The 17,970-nt window shown below is 49.1% G+C and overlaps 1 protein-coding gene across 10 annotated transcripts in view; it reads left to right on the forward strand.

Moving 5' to 3' along the window:
• BCL9 (BCL9 transcription coactivator) overlaps positions 1-17,970 on the forward strand; it is a 59,789-nt gene that overhangs the window by 39,343 nt on the left and 2,476 nt on the right. For 7 of the 10 annotated variants that reach the window (XM_030471599.1, XM_030471606.1, XM_030471607.1 and 4 more), the window contains 7 exons: positions 5,208-5,290; positions 8,236-8,541; positions 10,120-10,436; positions 11,316-11,505; positions 11,994-12,093; positions 12,505-14,734; positions 16,545-16,805. In XM_030471599.1, coding sequence (XP_030327459.1) covers positions 8,489-8,541; positions 10,120-10,436; positions 11,316-11,505; positions 11,994-12,093; positions 12,505-14,734; positions 16,545-16,805 — 3,151 coding nt within the window. In that variant the 5' untranslated portion in view covers positions 5,208-5,290; positions 8,236-8,488. Of the gene's footprint in view, positions 1-2,765; positions 4,852-5,207; positions 5,291-8,235; positions 8,542-8,844; positions 10,437-11,315; positions 11,506-11,993; positions 12,094-12,504; positions 14,735-16,544; positions 16,806-17,970 lie in introns of those variants that run through there. The other 3 variants (XM_030471601.1, XM_030471608.1, XM_030471598.2) reach the window with 3 other exon arrangements.

Here is a 17,970-nt window from a genome sequence, read left to right on the forward strand (position 1 = left end):
TGGAACTGGATGATCTTAAGGTCCTTTCCAACCCTAACTGTTCTATGGTTCTATCATTCTATATATAAGGGGAGTACTGTTAAAACATTTATTGTAGAATCCCTTATTGCTAGAGCTTTTGATCCGTATCCATGTTAACAATAGCAGGAACTCTATAGAGCAGGCAGGCTGCTGCTCAGGTATGTGATGCTCTATGTAAAGTGTTTAGAACTCCAGCTGTAATGTACATAGACTGCTCCCAGCATTGCTAACATAGGTGGAGCTGAGCCGGTGCTGGGAGCTGAGCAGGAGAATGCCGAGGTGAGGTCAGTGTGACGGCATGGCACGGCAGCGAGCCTAAAGCCCTCGCAGCGCTCTGGGCCACCTCCACCTGCAAGTGCCCCCGGTGCTGGCAGGGCTGGGATGGTGCGAACAGCAAGGAGAGGCATCCATAGCATTCCTCAACAGAAAGGAATAGTTGTAGCTTAGGCTTTGGGGGGTTTGTAGGGTTTTTCTCCTGCCTTTTTTCCCCACACTGGTTTCTGGAATTGTGTCAATCTGCCAAGAGACGGTTCTAGTCCCCGGTGGACCGAGTATTTCAAGGTGGACCAAGTATTTCCAAGTATTTTTACATAATAGCAGCTGGGAAATTCAAAGGGACTGGTGGCATACAGCTTGAGTCTGCTCACCAGCATCCCTGCGTGTCTGTCTGCTCCGTTACTTTGGGGAAGGAGTTGTGGAAAGGGGTGTACAAAATCAGGAGCTGTTTAAGACAGCCATTAATGCCCATGGTATTGATAACACACTGAAGCGTTGATAGATGCACTGGAAATGAAATTTAACGGACATGTTATTGTCTTTTGGCAAAAAGTGTTAGTGTTACAACTCTTGAAAATGATCGTTATGAGAGTAGCGGGCAACAGCTCTTGTAAAAGGCTCTTACAATGATTTTTTTATAAACACTTAAAACCAATAGTTCCCACATTCATGCAGCAAAATGAGTGTAAGTGACAAGTTCTTGATTCTTCTTTTGATTGGGAGTCATTTCTGGTATAAGACTATGATCAAAGAGGTAATGCTCTGCAGGCTTGGGATTAGCAGTGATTTCTCTGAGGTTCATCAGGAGGAATTCTTGGCTTTGGAAAACAGTGAGGGCTCCATATATGCCATTGATTTTTATTGCCAAGATGTAAAGTAGACAAGTCCATCCTGTTTCGGGATAAGTTAGAACCACCTAGAAATTGATCACTGGCTGTAAGTTGCTGTCTTGTCAGTTTAATGTTAATATGTTAGCTCTTGATGTTGAGATAGTAGTTTATTAGAAAAAGGGATTTGTGGCTTAGTAGGGAATGACAGAACATGGTATTTTGCCCAAATCAGCAGCTGTTCTGGGCAGAGTATAGCCCCTGGTACAAGTGGCCACTGCCTTTCTGGCAGAAGGAGCATGAGTACATCCGCTCAAGGTCTACTGATGATGGTGTGGTTTGATTAAAGAATGACGTCTGAAAACCCTGCAATGGAAAGAACTAGGGCAGGTAGTCAGATGTGCTTGTAAAAGCAGTTATATTGTGGCCAGATGACATGCTTATTGATACTGTGTCTTCAGCCCTAGCAGTTCTTCAGGTACCCATGTGCTTTCTGACCTTGTTTGAGAATGAGGGCAGTGGGACCTGGCAGAAGCAGGATGCAAGTGTATTGAAACAACCTGCTGATGCCTATCCATGCCTGTGCCATCAGTCACTGCTGCCTCCTTTGTGCCGATGCCAGTGAGTGCGTGGTCACTTGGTAGGCTGAAACAGGGAGCTTGTCCCCTCAAAATGGGTCGTAGCTTATCTGGAGTTAGTTTTCAGCTGGGTCACAAGTGCCAGCGATGGCTGGAAGGGATAGAGTTGGATAGACTTAGGCTGGCTGGAGCTGCTTTCCTGGGTCTGTCCAGCACACCCTTGGTGTGCAGAAGGTAAGGTGGCATTTGTAACAAACCTGTTGGAATGCTGATTGGTCCCATAGTAGTTGTATTACAGGCACATGCTGTACACATTCCTGGGAAAGGATGAGGAGGACAGCTTTTGCTAAGAGGTAGAGGCAGATGTAAAGGTGTCATTAAAAGCCATTAGTAAGGGCCATATCTAGAAATCGGGGCTGATTCAAGGGATTGAAGAGTGTCCTGTGCCCTTGTATCCTCAAGTGTCATGGGGAGATGTTTGGGGTGAGAGTACTCACGTCCATTTATCCTTTGCTTTTACATGATCTTAAGAGAGTCTGACAATTCAATAAAAGCCCTGAGTAACACTTCCTGCGTCCTCCTTGTTTCCCAGTTGCACTCTTTATCAATGAGGTGTTGTAATCAAGTACTTTAGTAAACAGCAGCTTATTAAAAAGTGACACGTGCAGTTCCGTGCTCAACAAAACTGGTAAATGCAGCATATGGTGAAAACCTGTGGTAACTCTTGAGGTGTCCTGGGGGTAGTGGAGTCACCTTTTCCCAGTGCAGCTGTTCTCCCTCTTACATGGTTGAATAAGGGTCGGAGGAATAGGATGTGCCCTTCCCAGTAAGATTGCACTGAGGGAGCGTGTGGGCTGATTCATTGCCTTACCCCACCCCTCGGGTCACACAGGGAATCCACTCCTGGATGCACACGCAGGGGTTGGCTTCAGGATGAGCCATTGTTCAAACCGCTCCTGCTGCTGGTGCTGCCGTGACTGGTCCCTCTGGAAGCTGCTGCTCTTCCCAGAGCAGTCTCTTACTCCGCTCTCTGTCTCCTTCCTTGCCCGCTCCACTGTCACAGCTACAGTTCAGGGTGCTGGCTCAGCTTGTGTTCAGTTGTTGTTTATTTTCTGTAGCAGCAGGTCTCTAGCCTGTTTTCTTTTTCCATGCTGGTTCTGGGCTCTCGCCACCCTCAGTCCAGCACATACTGACAGTCTCGGGCCGCAGGGGGGAAAAGAGAAGTGTGCTCTTTCTTGTACACACAGAAAGAGGTTTCTCTCCTTTAATGCTTCGTGTCACAGTAAGGCCACAAGTTCGATACTTTTATCTACTTGGTATGCCTTTATTTCATCTCTCCACATTCTCCTTCTCAAAGAGGAAGAAAAGACTGAAGTGATTCAGTGATAACTGCAACTGTTCCTGCTGAAGCAGCTGTAATGCTATACACCTCCAAGTATCTGACCACTTGTCACTCTCAAGCTTTTGCAGTTTAAGGACATAAAGTAGGAATAAGTTAGTCTGGATGGTTTTTAACCCTTCCGTTAGCAGTAGGATAATGGGTGGCTACTTCATAGAAGTACAGGGATGGTTTGTGAATACTTTACCACCAGGTAAATTAAGATGTGCATTTGTGTCTTGTTAGTTACTCTGTGGTAGTAGCTGCTTGTGTTTATGTTTCCACCCTTTTGCTTTCAAATTCCCTCTGAAGCTGTCTTGTGCCAGCGGTGAGATAAGACTGTGCAGGTGAGCAGCAGAGATGGTAAACTAGGGGATGGAATTAGGCTGCAATAACTGTCTGGGTAGCCTTAAAAATGGATCGTGTTTGATCATTCGTGTCCCTCCTGCAGTCCTGAGCTATGGTCTGTAAGGCTGCCCTGCTCCAGTGCTTTGCCAAGTTGGATTTGAATGTTCCAAGCTCCAACTGTGATAGGTTCTCTCCATCCTGATGTGTCCTGGTGTTCACATGTTTTCCCTTTCAAGGGAAAAGGTGATTTCTGTCACTGCGTTGATAGAGGTGTGTCAGTCCTGGCATGGCTTAGCCTCTATTGTTTAGTTGGGTGGGGTGGGAGAAAGAGGAGAGGAGATACAAGTGGGTAATTGGATTCAGGGATGATTGTGCTGCTGTGGTAGGTTTTGCTGGATGAAGCAGCTTGTTGCGATAGGTGTTTGTTTCAGGTTCTGTGTGCAGGTGTGACTTGGCTAGATAAGGATGCTCTGTCGCGATGATTTCATTGTTTGATTTGGCTGGACTGGGTGGAGAATGTAGTTGCATTGTTTGGGACTAGCTTTGTAGTTTGGTTTTGTTGAAGTGGATTACATGGCAACGCATTGCTACATTATTAGGTGAAGCTGCAGTAGATAATAGTTGGAGAACGTTGGAGGGAAGAGAATATGCCCAGGCTTTCACAATGTGTAACTAATTGAGCCTCGCAACAGCTCCTGTGTTCCTGCTGGAAGATCTGGTCAGCAGAATGCGTTGGGATTATGAAAACCTCTGGTAGTGATTTCAGTTTGCAGTTGTTCTTTAACTGCAAGGCTGGCTGTGCTGTGTAAATAGCTGAGAGTGCTCCAAAAGCCCGTGCTGGCCCCAGCAGTGGGAACGTTGTCTGCATTCAATTCTTGCAGCCTCTCCAGTGTTCATAGTGTTCCGGTGAGGCTGAAGCTGGCAGGTAGCTGCTCTCTCTGTCTTTACTGACCTCAAATTTACCATCGAGCTATTCCTCAGAGTACCCGTTTCCTTGTATTACTGAACTTGCACTTAAACTTGCTTTAACGTGTGAATGAGCATTGCTGCAGGGCTGTCTCCGCTCCTGAAAGTGTGGCTGATCAGTTCCTGGGCCATGGACTCTTTTGGCCTCATAGGAAATAACCTTAGTGCAAGGTGTGGTTATCCCCTCTCTCGCAGGCAAACTCGCAGCATGTCTTACTTGGGAAGGTTTGCAGTTGGGTTACCTTCTCCCTGTAGTGTAGCACAATGATGTGAAGTAGGAGCTGCCACAACAGTAGTGCTTCTTCCTTCCAAAAGCTGCCTGGTTTTCCCCTAGATCTGATTGCCTGGCTTTACCTGATACTTGGTGTTTCTATTTATGCATTGTCTGACTGTGGAGGAGGCTGTGTATACGAAGCACAGGGGTTTGGCAGACGTTGCTGGGCACAGTGAGGGGAAGGTGAGCCTTTGAAGAGAGATGGGTGCAGAGAAGGGGAGGTTACACGTCCAAACCTTGTGCCAGCTTCTCTAAGGACAGATGAGCTCATGGGAATCCAGCTAGCTCGAGTGTGGGAGTGCTGAAGCAGATCTGACCTATTTCCCCCGCATGTGCAGCATCCATCTTCAGACTCTTCCAGTCTGATGGTGGCTTTTTCAGTGCTGACATATCTTGCCGGTCTGAGCAGAGGCTGCTTCTTGCCAGTGGCTCAGAGCAGGTTTTATTCCTGTGCTGCTGTGGCTGGATGCATGGGAGGGACGCACAGTTTGGGGGTGCATTCTTGTTGGTGAAACTCTTCCTCTCTCTCCTTTACCCAGGTGATCATTTCTTGTGAGACGAGTGGTTCGCAGCTCATGGCCTCCACAATGAGTACTGCCGTGTCGTGACACCAGGGGTCTTGGTAAGCTACTGGTTGGAAAGGGGAGCACCTAGCCTATCTCCACAAGTGCAGGTCCAGCTCTTTTTGTCTCTGCAGTTGAGGTTTGAAGTCATTTTAAGCCATCCAAATCGTAAACCGCAACCAAGCGGGGTGAGGCTGCTTTTCACCTGTTCTCACCTCCTCCTTTCAGCTTGCAGTGGCACTGATGTGGTTACGTGAGCAACCAGATCAGGGAGCTAATTCAGCTGAAGAGAGATTTCTGCTGTTGCCCTTGGGTTAGTTCCCATTTAGATCTTTCCCTGATGTGGTCAGGAGAGAGGTGACGAGAATGAGTAGCCAGTGGAACCATCCCTTTTCCCTGCAGCCGTTGCCTTAAAGCAACCCTGAAAATACAGCCTTGGATGTAGCTTGCCAAAATGGCTTGAAAAGCAGCTTGACCATTCACAGTGACCCTACCTCTATAATTCTAGAGCAATGATAAAGGCTTTGCTATGGCAGGCAGACTGCAGCTGCAAAAATACATTTCTCTAGAGCTTTTCCATTATTGAACCCTGGATTCCCAGACATACATATGTTAGAAGTGCATTTAGAAAAATCATGAGGAATTCCATTTCACATGATAAAAGATCCTACGTTCCCAGGGTGCAGAAATGAGAAGCTGAGGAAGTTGAGTTGCCATTTGCCCACCAATGAGTGTGTTGATGTATCCTTTATAGCTCTCTCTGGTAAGAAGAAATTTAAACTGAGATTGGAAAATACAGTTTCCTTGCAGAGCACATCAATTTTAGTAGATGGGAGATACATGTATTAGGGTAATAAAAAAGTAGGGTTAAAAAACCTGAAACTTTTTCCTCTCCCCTTGAAGTACTTGAAGTGATGTCAGAAATACTGTGCAGCCAGTGTGATCCTGATCTTGTTCCTCATGTTTTCTCATTGCACTGTCCAAGACTGGGAGTCTCAAAACCTTCTAATCTTGTAATAAAAAGTAACATGATAACGCGGAGATATCAGAAGTGGAAGAGCAGAGGATGAAAGACTAGAATACTTAAGTTCATCACAGGCATCTGCATCCTGCTTTTAGCATTGACCTCTGCTCACTTTAATGCTATTGTTCCCTTGTTATTTTTGACACGAAATTCACCGTATTTTCAGTCATACGCTTCACCTTAAGTGGGGACCCTGAAGTATCACTGAGTTCCTCTGACTTTTACAGATAAATTAATCTCTTTTGGAAAGTGGAGTTGGATGCTGTTGATAATGTTACGGTTTTGTTGTCAAAACATACATAGGAGTAAAATTTGCATGCAAAGATGGTGCAATTTAGATACTTGTGAAGATGTGCTCTCTTGTCTTTAATGTATCTTTGTAGCACCAGCTCTAACTACAGCGTGATAATAGTAACAGTAGTAATACAGTAAGTCCAACATTGTTCTCAAGATCAGTGGGATAACCATCTGATAGCCCCACAGAGGCATGTGGATCCGGTGGAGTTAATCTGATTGTGCCTAATAGGAGGTATTAAATATGAGACCTTTATTGCAGAAGCATTCCCCACATTAATGGGTTTGTGCAGGTGAGAGTAGGGAGCAGGATTATTTCTCTGGCTCATGAAGGAGGCATGTGGTAGAGAGGAGACTCTGGAGCTGATGCAGAGCTTCAGGGAACAAGCTGCACTATGGAGCACTGTCATGTTAAAGTGCAGCAATGCAAAGTCACTGAAAGGTTTAATGGCACACCTCACAAGGATATGAATTTGTGGAACTGGAAAACCAAGTTAGTGATAGATCTCCTTGACCAGACATGGTCATATAGTGCCCATGTTTCTGAATCCTCTGTTGCCAGCACATAAGCAAGCCAATTTTTGTTTTCTAAATGCAATTTGCACAGCAGTTTCTTCCTAAAATTCACTCGGTCACACTCAGTCTGGTGAGATTTATGTTGTTTCATTTGCTATGCACCAGTAGGAACTGTTGCTTTGGTGCTGAGAAGGAGTATCGGGAATATTTACATTTGAATAATATTTAACCAGTAATGCTTAATACATTAACAATAAATCTTGGTTAGATTCTAAATTAAGTGATTTGCATCTGAGTAGGTGAGATGAACAGAAGAGATTTTGTTGAAACATAAACAAGACAGAAATTTGTTCCAAAATAACGTAGCCCAAAGGACATACAGCAATGTTCAATAGTTTCCTCATCCAGAAACAGTTGCCTTAGTGCATGGGTTATGCATACTGGTTGTTAGAAAGAAGGTGAAAAAGTGCTTGGCTTTAGGTGGTGTTGGTTGTTTTTCTTAAATCCTCAATATCTGTATAGTGCTGCTGAGCAAATTTAGAGGGGTAGTTGTCTAGTGCTCTTTTGGCCTTTCTAATACCTATCACGAGTGACTAACCTCTGGTGCTTTTGGAGTAATCACAACATAGCTGGTTGCTCACAGGTGGTCAGGAAGGCATTTTGGTTTATTTTCCTCCCCTTGTGCAAGCCTTGGCACACATCATTGACCATGCTTCTAGTTATATTGGACCAAGGAGACAAAAGATTTGAGCAGAGTTTATGTTCTTAAGAAATACCAGGTTACAGCCGTTCACAAGGGAATTCTGGATAGCTAAATCATGGTGGGGATTTGTAATTTGGGCCTCCTACTGACTTGCCGTGAGGTGTCTTCAAGCTGAGCACAGATATGGAAGCAAAGCATCCAGATATGAGGTGCTTCCCTGTTTAGTTGACTCCAGAATGGTTTGCTTTGGATGAAGGGAAGATGGCCTTGCTGGCTGTAAACCGAATGGCCAGCCAGGGCTGCCTCTGGTTTGATACCCACATCTGTACTGAGCTGTCTGACAGCTCTTCTCCTGTGTCTTCTCAGTAACGGGGGAAGAATTGCCGTTTACTGCTTCACACCAGACACGTCTGCTTGGGAAGTTCCTCACTGGTTTTCTCTTCTCTTCTGGTGGGGTGGTTTAACAGTGTGCCCTGGAGATGCGAGACTTCCCCTGGGCAGCAGGAGGCACGCATCTAGAGAATGCTGGAGCTGCAGGAGGGAAGCACCCAGTGCAAAACCAGAGAGGAGCAAAGAGAAAAAAGGCAAGCAGAGAGCCGGCATTGAGAGAAGCGGGTGGCAGAAAGTGCTGCAACGCTGCCTCTGGCGGCACGCTCCCAGAGGAACTTGACGAGAGCCCATCTGCGTGCGTGTGAGACTGTGAGCTCAGGATTCCTGTCAATGCATTCCAGTAACCCCAAAGTGAGGAACTCCCCGTCAGGCAACACACAGAGGTAAGGAGAGGAGCCTGCAGTCAGCTGCTCTGGCTGGGTGCGTGATGCTGGCCCTGCTCTGCTGCAGGATTAGCCAAGTGCTGCTCTGTCTGACTTTGTGCTCCCATTGGGCTTACCTGAGCACTGGCTGTGCAGTTCTAGTGGGCTTCCATGTGTGCTAGGCTCGGGATGAGCTGAAAGCTGTGAACACATGAGGTGCAGGTTCTCCATTCTGTGCCCCCTCCTCTCTCCCATCAGGTATCTGAATAGGCTGTAGGAGAGTAAATGTGCTGTTTCTATCTGGGGGGGTTTGGGGTTTGTTTTTCTTCCCCCTCTTCTAATTACCTGTTTCCCCTAAGGGGGAGTTGGGCAGCAGCAGGTCTTTCTGTCTGTACTTTCACACAAAAGGCTTCCTCCCTATTATTGACCTGAACAGCCTGGAAAGCTGATCAACTGTGCACTGAGATCCTCTACATCGTTCACCTGTCAGTGCAGCAGGTCAGCATCTCTCCTCTGCTCATTTGGAATGGGAAGAATATGGAAGCGAAGCAGTGCCCAGGGACTTAGAAGGGTGTGATTGACAGCATTTTCGAGTTGGATTATTTACTCCTAGGGGTCATCTGGAGGTTGAGAGTAATTCAGAGGGAATGTTTCTGAGTCAGATATGTGTCCAAAGGAGGAAACGGCTTGTGGGAGTCCCACAGTGAGGATGCTAGTAAACACTGCCTGTTGGAAGTGATAGTGGTGATGGGAAAACACAATGCAGAAGATCCAATAGCAATGGAGTAAGTGGAGGTTGAGGAGGAGGGGGTGGCTAATATGTCTGTAAAACCCAGAGAAGCAAAGTATTTTTAGGATGCAGTTTGCTGAATGGAAGAGAGGAGGAAAGACTCTGAACCTCCTTTGGCAAGCTAAAGCAGCTTCATCTGCCCCATTCTGCAGGAGCGTGCAGGGAGATGGTATCCTTCTCTTTCCTTATTCAGAGGCAGGTTGTAGCTGGTTTAATTGTTTTCACGGTCAGAGGTTTGTGTTTTCCTGGCAGCTCGCCCCAATGTATGACGAATGCTGCAGTAATGCTGGGTTTTCCTTGTGCTCCCTGTAGAACTGGATAGGGAAGTGCAAGGGGGGAGGAAGGGGGTGTTAGGGTCCGCTCTCATCAGCTGCAGTGTGCAGTCGGGGTCCCGGAGAGTGGCGAGGTGAGCTTTATGGTGCCTTGTTTGTTTACTCTGAGCTGCTCTTGGTGTGAGGCGCTTCTCTGTGCACATAGAAACCGTTGTCCTTATTGACAGAAGCCCCAGAGGTAGGTCCTCATGTGACAGCAGTTCCTGGGATCTGGCAGGTCTGTAGCTTACCCCGGTGCCTTCTTGAGCAGCGAGATCCCATCTTGGATAATAACCCTTTCAGGGCATGTCCAAAAAAGCACCTGCATGGCTCGAAGCTTGCAGGCACTTTTTATTTGTCAGCAATTGTCTTAGCTTGCAAAGAAGGTGGCAGTGGTCGTTTCTGCCCCCCTCTTCATCTGTTCCTACAGAGTGGAATGAATCAATGGTGTGATTTGTCACGATTTGTTTCCTTTTCCTTCTCTTGCTCTGTCCCCAGTAGCCCCAAATCAAAGCAGGAGGTGATGGTCCGTCCCCCTACAGTGATGTCCCCGTCTGGCAACCCCCAGCTGGATTCCAAATTTTCCAACCAGGGCAAACAAGGGGGCTCAACCAGCCAATCCCAGCCCTCTCCCTGTGACCCCAAAAGTGGAGGTCACCCCCCCAAAGTGCTCCCTGGCCCAGGAGGGAGCATGGGGCTGAAGAATGGGGCTGGAAATGGTGCCAAGGGGAAGGGGAAGAGAGAGAGGAGCATTTCAGCAGACTCCTTTGAACAGAGAGAAGCCGGGACTCCCAATGACGACCCTGAAATCAAAGGTATGTTTGTTAGGATCCATGTGCAAGTGCAGACAATTAGTCTGAATCTTCTCTGAGGTGCAGCATCGCTGTGCGAGTGTTAGAGAAACATTTATTTGTGTTCTGTAAGTTCCAGCCAACGAAGTCTAAAGGTCTTGAGAGCAGGCAAGGAGGAGAGGTTGTCATAGCTGGCGTTGGTAAACGTCCTGTTCACACTCAAAGTGCAGACCTGAGTCTGGTGGGAAAGTTCCTTTGTAACTTTGAAACTCCTCCAGAGAATTTGAAAGTACAAATGGAACCTGTTGGTTTCCTTCTGGCCTTTGGCCTTTCAGGAACTGCTCTGTTGTAACTGGGATTTTGAACAATATGCAAGCCTGTTTTGTCAACACGCATACATAACCTGTAGCACCCTGACTGGTAACACAAGCCAGAGAGCTGGGATTTCTGTGTGCTCTTCCTGGCTCCAACATTGCCCTGTAAGGCAGTGCAAAACCAGACTAGATGTGCAGTTGTCCATCTTTCCTTTGGCCATTTGCTAGGTCCCCTGGCTGAGGGGGTTGGTGGTGGAGGTTCACACAGAGTGGTCTCCAGACATATTTATTCATTTTGGTGTGTGGTTTTGCTTCTATTCTGTGTGGCCATTAGAGAGTTCAAGGGGATCAGCTCTGGGACCTGCCCCTTCCCTTGGAAAGGGACAAGATGAACTTCCTCCCAGTGGTGCCTGAAGGGCAGCATAGCGTTAGAGGGAAGATGCATAGTGTAATAGAACTGCCTTTAATGATGCTTGAAGGAGAAGCAGGAAGTTTCAGAGGAGGAAAAGTTCTCATCAGTTTCCAGAAATGGTTTCCATAAAGCTCCCAAGGTAGTGATTCCCTTCTTTTCCTCTTCCTTCTCTTCCAGACTGCAATTCTGCTGATCATGTGAAATCCCAGGAGTCTCAGCACACACCACACTCCATGACACCTTCAAACGCTTCAGCCCCAAGGTCTTCCACACCTTCCCATGGCCTGACTGCCACTTTGGAGCCAGCAAGTGGGCAGAAGACTCCGTCTAAAGTGGTTTATGTCTTTTCTACTGAGATGGCCAACAAGTAAGTAGGTAGATGCTTGAATGTCTCCAGGGAGCAGGGCTTACATTTGGGCTCCCTTTTGAAGAGATTCTCAAGCGCACTTTCTCCATCAAGTGCATTCTTGTAGCAAAAAGTCATTCCTTGTTTTGGGGATCCCCAAGGGGCTGGAGAGGAGGCTCACTCACTACCTCTTGCTCTCCGAGAAGTGATTATTTATTCCTCTGAGGTGTGGTTTGGTTTTTTGGGTTTTGTGTTTTTGGCAAGTGCTGGTGGATACTGTTTTGCAGTCCATGCCGTGAGTAGCAGCCAGGATGGCTTAAACTCAGGCATGAACCCTGAATGCTGATGAGTTTGTAGATGTAAGCGTTTCTCTTTTGCTACTCATCTGGAGTGAAATATGTGTGGTTAAGTCTTTCTCCCCTCTGCCAGCTGAAGGTTGGAAAGGAGGGTGGTTAAGAAAAATTGCTTCTTAGCTTCAATGGGGTATGTGTGTGTGTCTGTCTTCGCAGGGCTGCAGAAGCTGTGCTGAAGGGACAGGTGGAAACCATTGTGTCCTTTCATATCCAGAACATCTCAAACAGCAAGGCGGAACGAAACACTGTACCCTTGGTAGGGAATACCTGCGTGTGGGTGGGAAGTGCTTGATTCTTGAGAGATGGATGGTTTCTTACACTCTGAAACAAGAGTTAGGGTGGGAAAGAGAGAGACAGGTGTTATTCCATCCTTCTTCGAATAAATGTCTTGGATCATCCAAAGAAGAGCTTGAGTCTTGCAGTATTTGGGTAGTATATATCCAACCCACTGCTCATGCAGAGCTAGCACAGAAGCAGGGGGCACCTACTGTAATGCTTGAGCAAAATAGGTTTCTGCATGGCCAAGGTGCTGCTCTGTAAATCGTTGCATGCAGGCTACCCTTCCTTGCAAGGTGTGGGCTGGGGGGGTTGATGTTCCGTTTGCACTGCTGCTTACGTGCCACGGCTGTAAGAAGAGCAGGTGACAGCGTGTGGCTTTCTCTTGCAGAACCCCCAGATCACTGCACTTCGGACTGACCCCAAGCCCCTGCCGCAGCCTCAGCCTCCTGCTGCCCAGGACCAGAACCCTCCCCAGAACACCAAAATGCAGCCGACTCCACCCGTGTCAGCGCCAGTATCCAAATCCACTGGCCCCCCGTGCCCCATAGATCAGGACAGTCCCAGCGTGGAAAGCAAAGTGATGTCTGTGGGCAGCCCTGCCAACTCTACCCCGTTGCAGACAGAAGGATTTGGGCAGAGTTCGACCCCCAATAATCGAGCGGTTAGCCCGGTTTCCCAAGGTAGCAATAGCTCCACTGCAGACCCCAAAGGTCCTCCCCAGCAGGTGTCTGGTGGGGACCCATCCAGTTTGGGTGAGAATCCAGATGGACTGTCCCAGGAGCAGCTGGAGCATCGAGAGCGCTCGTTGCAGACCCTGAGAGACATACAGCGCATGCTCTTCCCTGATGAGAAGGAGTTTGCGGGAGGGCAAAGTGGGGGGCCACCTCCGAATGCTGGGGTGCTGGATGGTCCCCAAAAGAAACCTGAAGGGCCGATACAGGCCATGATGGCTCAATCCCAAAGTTTAGGCAAAGGGTCAGGGTCTCGGACAGACGGAGGGGCTCCGTTTGGCCCTCAAGGACACAGGGACATGCCTTTTTCCCCAGATGAAATGGGGCCACCACCAATGAACTCCCAGTCAGGACCTATAGGGCCGGACCACCTGGACCACATGACTCCTGAGCAAGTGGCCTGGCTCAAGCTGCAGCAGGAGTTCTACGAGGAGAAGAGAAGGAAGCAGGAGCAGGTGGTCGTGCAGCAGTGTTCCCTGCAGGACATGATGGTCCATCAGCACGGGCCACGTGGAGTGGTCCGAGGCCCTCCTCCTCCCTACCAGATGACCCCTGGGGAGGGCTGGGGACCTGGGGGTCCAGAGCCCTTTCCTGAAGGCATGAACATGTCGCACTCTCTGCCCCCCAGGGGCATGGCCCCGCATCCCAACGTGCCTGGGAGCCAGATGCGCCTGCCTGGTTTTGCAGGAATGATGAACCCTGACATGGAGGGCCCCAGTGTCCCGAATCCTGCCTCGCGGCCGGGGCTTTCGGGAGTTAGTTGGCCAGATGACGTGCCAAAAATCCCAGATGGCCGAAACTTCCCTCCTGGCCAGGGTGTCTTCAGCGGCCCTGGCCGAGGGGAGCGGTTCCCCAATCCACAAGGTCTGCCCGAAGAGCTCTATCAGCAGCAGCTGGCCGAGAAGCAGATGGGCCTCCCTCCTGGCCTCAACATGGAAGGTATCAGGCCCGGCATGGAGATAAACAGAATGATTCCCTCCCAGAGACACATGGAGCCTGGGAACAACCCCATCTTCCCTCGCATGCCGGTGGAAGGGCCGATGAGCCCCTCCAGGGGCGACTTCCCAAAAGGAATACCCCCGCAAATGGCCTCTGGCAGGGAGCTCGAGTTTGGGATGGGCCCTGGCAGCATGAAGGGGGACATGGGCATGAATGTCAGCATGGGCTCCAATCCACCCCTGGTCCCTCAGAAGCTGAGGGAGGCAGGAGTCGGGCCGGAAGAGATGATGAAGCTGCGCCCCGGCGTCCCGGAGATGCTCTCCTCTCAGCAGAAAATGGTGCCGCTGCCGTTCGGAGAGCACCCGCAGCAGGAGTATGGCATGGGTCCCCGGCCTTTCCTCCCCATGTCTCAGGGCCCAGGAGTCGGTCTCCGAAATCTCAGAGAACAGATCGGGCCTGACCAAAGGACTAACAACCGGCTCAGCCACATGCCGCCACTACCTCTCAATCCCACCAGTAACCCTAATAGCCTCAACACTGCTCCCCCTGCGCAGCGCAGCCTCGGCCGCAAGCCCTTGGATATCTCTGCAGCCGGTCAGGTGCATTCGCCAGGAATCAACCCCCTCAAGTCCCCCACGATGCGCCAGGTCCAGTCTCCCATGATGGGGTCTCCCTCCGGGAACCTCAAGTCCCCTCAGACGCCCTCCCAGCTGGCAGGAATGCTCGCGGGCCCCACTGCCGCAGCTGCCGCTGCCTCCATTAAGTCCCCCCCTGTCTTGGGGTCTGCTGCTGCTTCTCCTGTCCACCTCAAGTCTCCGTCTCTCCCTGCACCTTCTCCCGGATGGACTTCATCTCCAAAGCCTCCTTTGCAGAGCCCTGGGATTCCCCCGAACCACAAGGCGTCTCTCACGATGTCCTCTCCAGCCATGCTGGGGAACGTGGAATCGGGTGAGTGCCCTCTGATAGCAATTTTGGCTCTTTGGTTGGTGTTGGGTCACCCTCAGGTGTGCAGCGAGGTGGGGAAGGAGGTTTTTTGCAGGGTGGCAGAAGCTAGACAGCCTTTCGCCCATGTGAAGGGAGGCTGTGCTATGGGTCCGGGGGGTGGCTGTGCGAGCGGAGTGCAAGTGCTTCTCCTCCTCCTCCCTCCTTGTATTTGTGGGTTTGCTCAAGCATGTGCTCACTTGGAGGACATGAAAGTGAAAGGGTGGAGCCGAGAAGTGTGAAAAGATGATGGGTGTTGATGGGAGAAGCCTCTCCTCAGAGGGGTTTGTGGCCGTTCTGCCATAGCTCCTGGTGATCACAGCTTTGTGGAGGAAAGCTCTTTGAGAGAAAAGGCTCCTACAAAGACTGTGCCGGGCACAGTTAGCCAGTATGTATCTAGGTATGGTTCAGGTATGGTAAGTGCTTTGTACATTTACCACCACAGACACGGAGGTGTCCTAACATTTGTTCAGGCTTCAACCATTTTGGAGAGCGCTAACCATGGAGCACCCGGTGGCATGTTGGAGCCGCGGTGCAGATGCTGGCGCTCCCTTGCCTGCTCCTGAACGGCTCAGCGCTGCTGCCCTCTCTTCACCGCCCCCAAACCCTCCCGGTGGGCTCATCTCGGAGCCCTCTCGCCGCTCCGGCCACCCCTGGGTCCAGTCGGGGCTGCCGGCGGCGGAGCCGTTTGCCCACGTTGCCCTCTAGTGCCGCTCCCGGTAACAGCGCGGCGGCGGCCGGGACGCGCCTGCGGGGCAGCGGGACCGGCGGGGGCCGAGTCTCGGTGCTCGGGAACGGAGCCTGGGTGTTGGTGTCCATCATGGCTGCTGAAGCCGTGCCTGGTGTGAGCTCGCGCATCTACAAGCCAGAACCGATCACTTTAGGCTGTGCCTGATGGTGTGCTTAATGAGTACTTTCACGTGCAGTTCTTCCAAGGCATAAATGCTTTGGCATTGAAAGATTTCCATATTCTCTATTCTCCTTTCTGGGTTTTTTGGGGGGCTGGGTGCTGAGGAACATGCAGTTCATTGTCAGTGGCAGTACAGCTTCAGTTTAGCACCTTCCCTTCAAATGTGGTCTGGGTGGCGTGAAACTCCTCAGCGAAGGACAAAGGGGACTGGAAGTGCAGTGAAGTTATTTCTATTATTGGGAGAGCAAAGGAAAATGTTAAGCTAAAATGTGCAGAGAATTCTTCTTTAACTGGAATAAGCAGTAAATATGTATATATGAAACCTGAAATAAAACATAAACAGGGGAGTTTCACTTGTAGCTGCAGGTACAGCTTGTCAGAAATCTGCTCACATGTCTCAGCATAATATCTGCTACAGCTTTCCTTGTGCTGTGTCTTTTGTTCTGGTTCGATGCCTCCTCAAGAAAAGAGGAAAGGAGCTACAGTTGACATTTGGTGTATGTAGGAACACTTAATTGACTGTAGATTTTGGTTTTTATGGCTGGACCTGGTACCTAGGTCTGTCTTCAGTGCATGGCAGTTGAATAGTAGGATTTTCAGGTTTACCTGAGAATTCTTCATGTAGTTTTGCAGAGGCTCAGGATAGTTCCAGTAGAAGTGCAGAATCCAGGATAACAGATGTTAACAGGCTTATTTTCCTGGTTACCTTTCACAAGCACTGACTGCATTAGTCAGATGGTCTCTTGCAATAAAAGGGATTTCTAGGTTTTGAGATGTATAAGAGAAAAGGGTGGATTTAAGAAAAAAATAATATGGTAAGATGGGGTAAAAAATAGTCTTTATTTTCTTTTCTTTCCCCCCACTAAGGTGGCCCACCTCCTTCCACGGTCAGCCAGTCTGCTCCTGTGACTCTCCCTGGAAACCTTCCCTCTAGCAGTCCTTACACAATGCCTCCAGAGCCGACCCTCTCCCAGAATCCCCTCTCCATTATGATGTCCAGGATGTCCAAATTTGCCATGCCCAGCTCTACTCCACTTTATCATGATGCCATCAAAACTGTGGCCAGCTCGGATGATGACTCCCCTCCAGCACGCTCCCCAAATTTGCCACCTATGAACAGCGTACCAGGTAAGAAACTCAAAGAAACATAAGCCCAAGCTATCAGGCAATACCGTGAGGGTGTCTCTGTGGAGGCTTCATCAAATGAAAATGGTGAGAGGGGAAAAAACTTGAAGAATATATAGCCATGGGTTAGTTTTGAGGAAGGCAGTTGCAGTTCTCTGAAGCGGGGAGACAGAAGTTCTCCTTCCGACCAGTTTTCTCTGTCTGTTCTTCAGAAAATGGCTAGTCTGGAAAACCAGTCTGTATGGGAGAGACTTCCCTCAGGCGGACTGGAATTACTTGTGTGAGTGAAGGCTGCTCGTGGGAGAAGGGTCAGCCCTACAATGTGTTACTGAGAGGAAACCATTCTTCCACTGTCTCAAGAGGCAGTGTCACAGAAGCTTCACAATTTGTGGTGAAGCCCCAAGAGGTTGTGCTTAATGACACTGCATCATCTGGTCTGTTCCTGGGTTTTGTGGATTGCCTTTGTTACAGAAGAGGGTGTCAGAGTGCTTTCTCAAAACATGCATCTTTTCACATAGGCAATGTGTAATGGCAGGTGACCTCAGCCAGCACTGAGGAAACTCTCCTGCTCCCTGCCTGAGAGAATTAAAGGACAAGTAAAATAAAACATCGTCCTTTGGGGCTGCCTTGTGGTGTGGGTAAGCCTGTTGAGAGGAGAAATCCAATCCCTGCTGGTAGCTTCGTGTTTGTAGGGTACATATTTTATACAAAGTAAGCTGTAGCCCCTCTACCCACTGAATTAACGTAGATGAAAGAGGGGATGAGCGGCTGTGTCATGAGAGTGGCACTTGGTAATGAATTCTTGATGAGTTTACCTGTAGCTTTGCCGTGTGTGCTTCACGCAGTAATGATCAGCATGACTGGATATACCTGGGGAAGCTGCCTAATTGAAAAAGTTCCTGATGACAGCTCATTAACCTCATTGATCGCTCCTCCTTGTCTTACAAGGGTTACCTCATTTATCACTTCTGAAGTTCTGAAAGGACATTCAGTCGCTTCCCAGTGGACAAGCATCCATATGCTGATAATCTGGCACAGACATGTTTGTTATCTGCCTGCCTCATCTAGATGGCCAGGGAAGTAGTAGAGGGATGGATTGGCCTGAGATCCTGCTTACAGAGCAGGCTTTAGGCACGTCTTGCTCAGGGAGGCAGCTGTGCAGGTGGCA

Source organism: Strigops habroptila, chromosome 2, assembly GCF_004027225.2.
Source record: "Strigops habroptila isolate Jane chromosome 2, bStrHab1.2.pri, whole genome shotgun sequence".
Classification (NCBI taxonomy): domain Eukaryota; kingdom Metazoa; phylum Chordata; class Aves; order Psittaciformes; family Psittacidae; genus Strigops; species Strigops habroptila.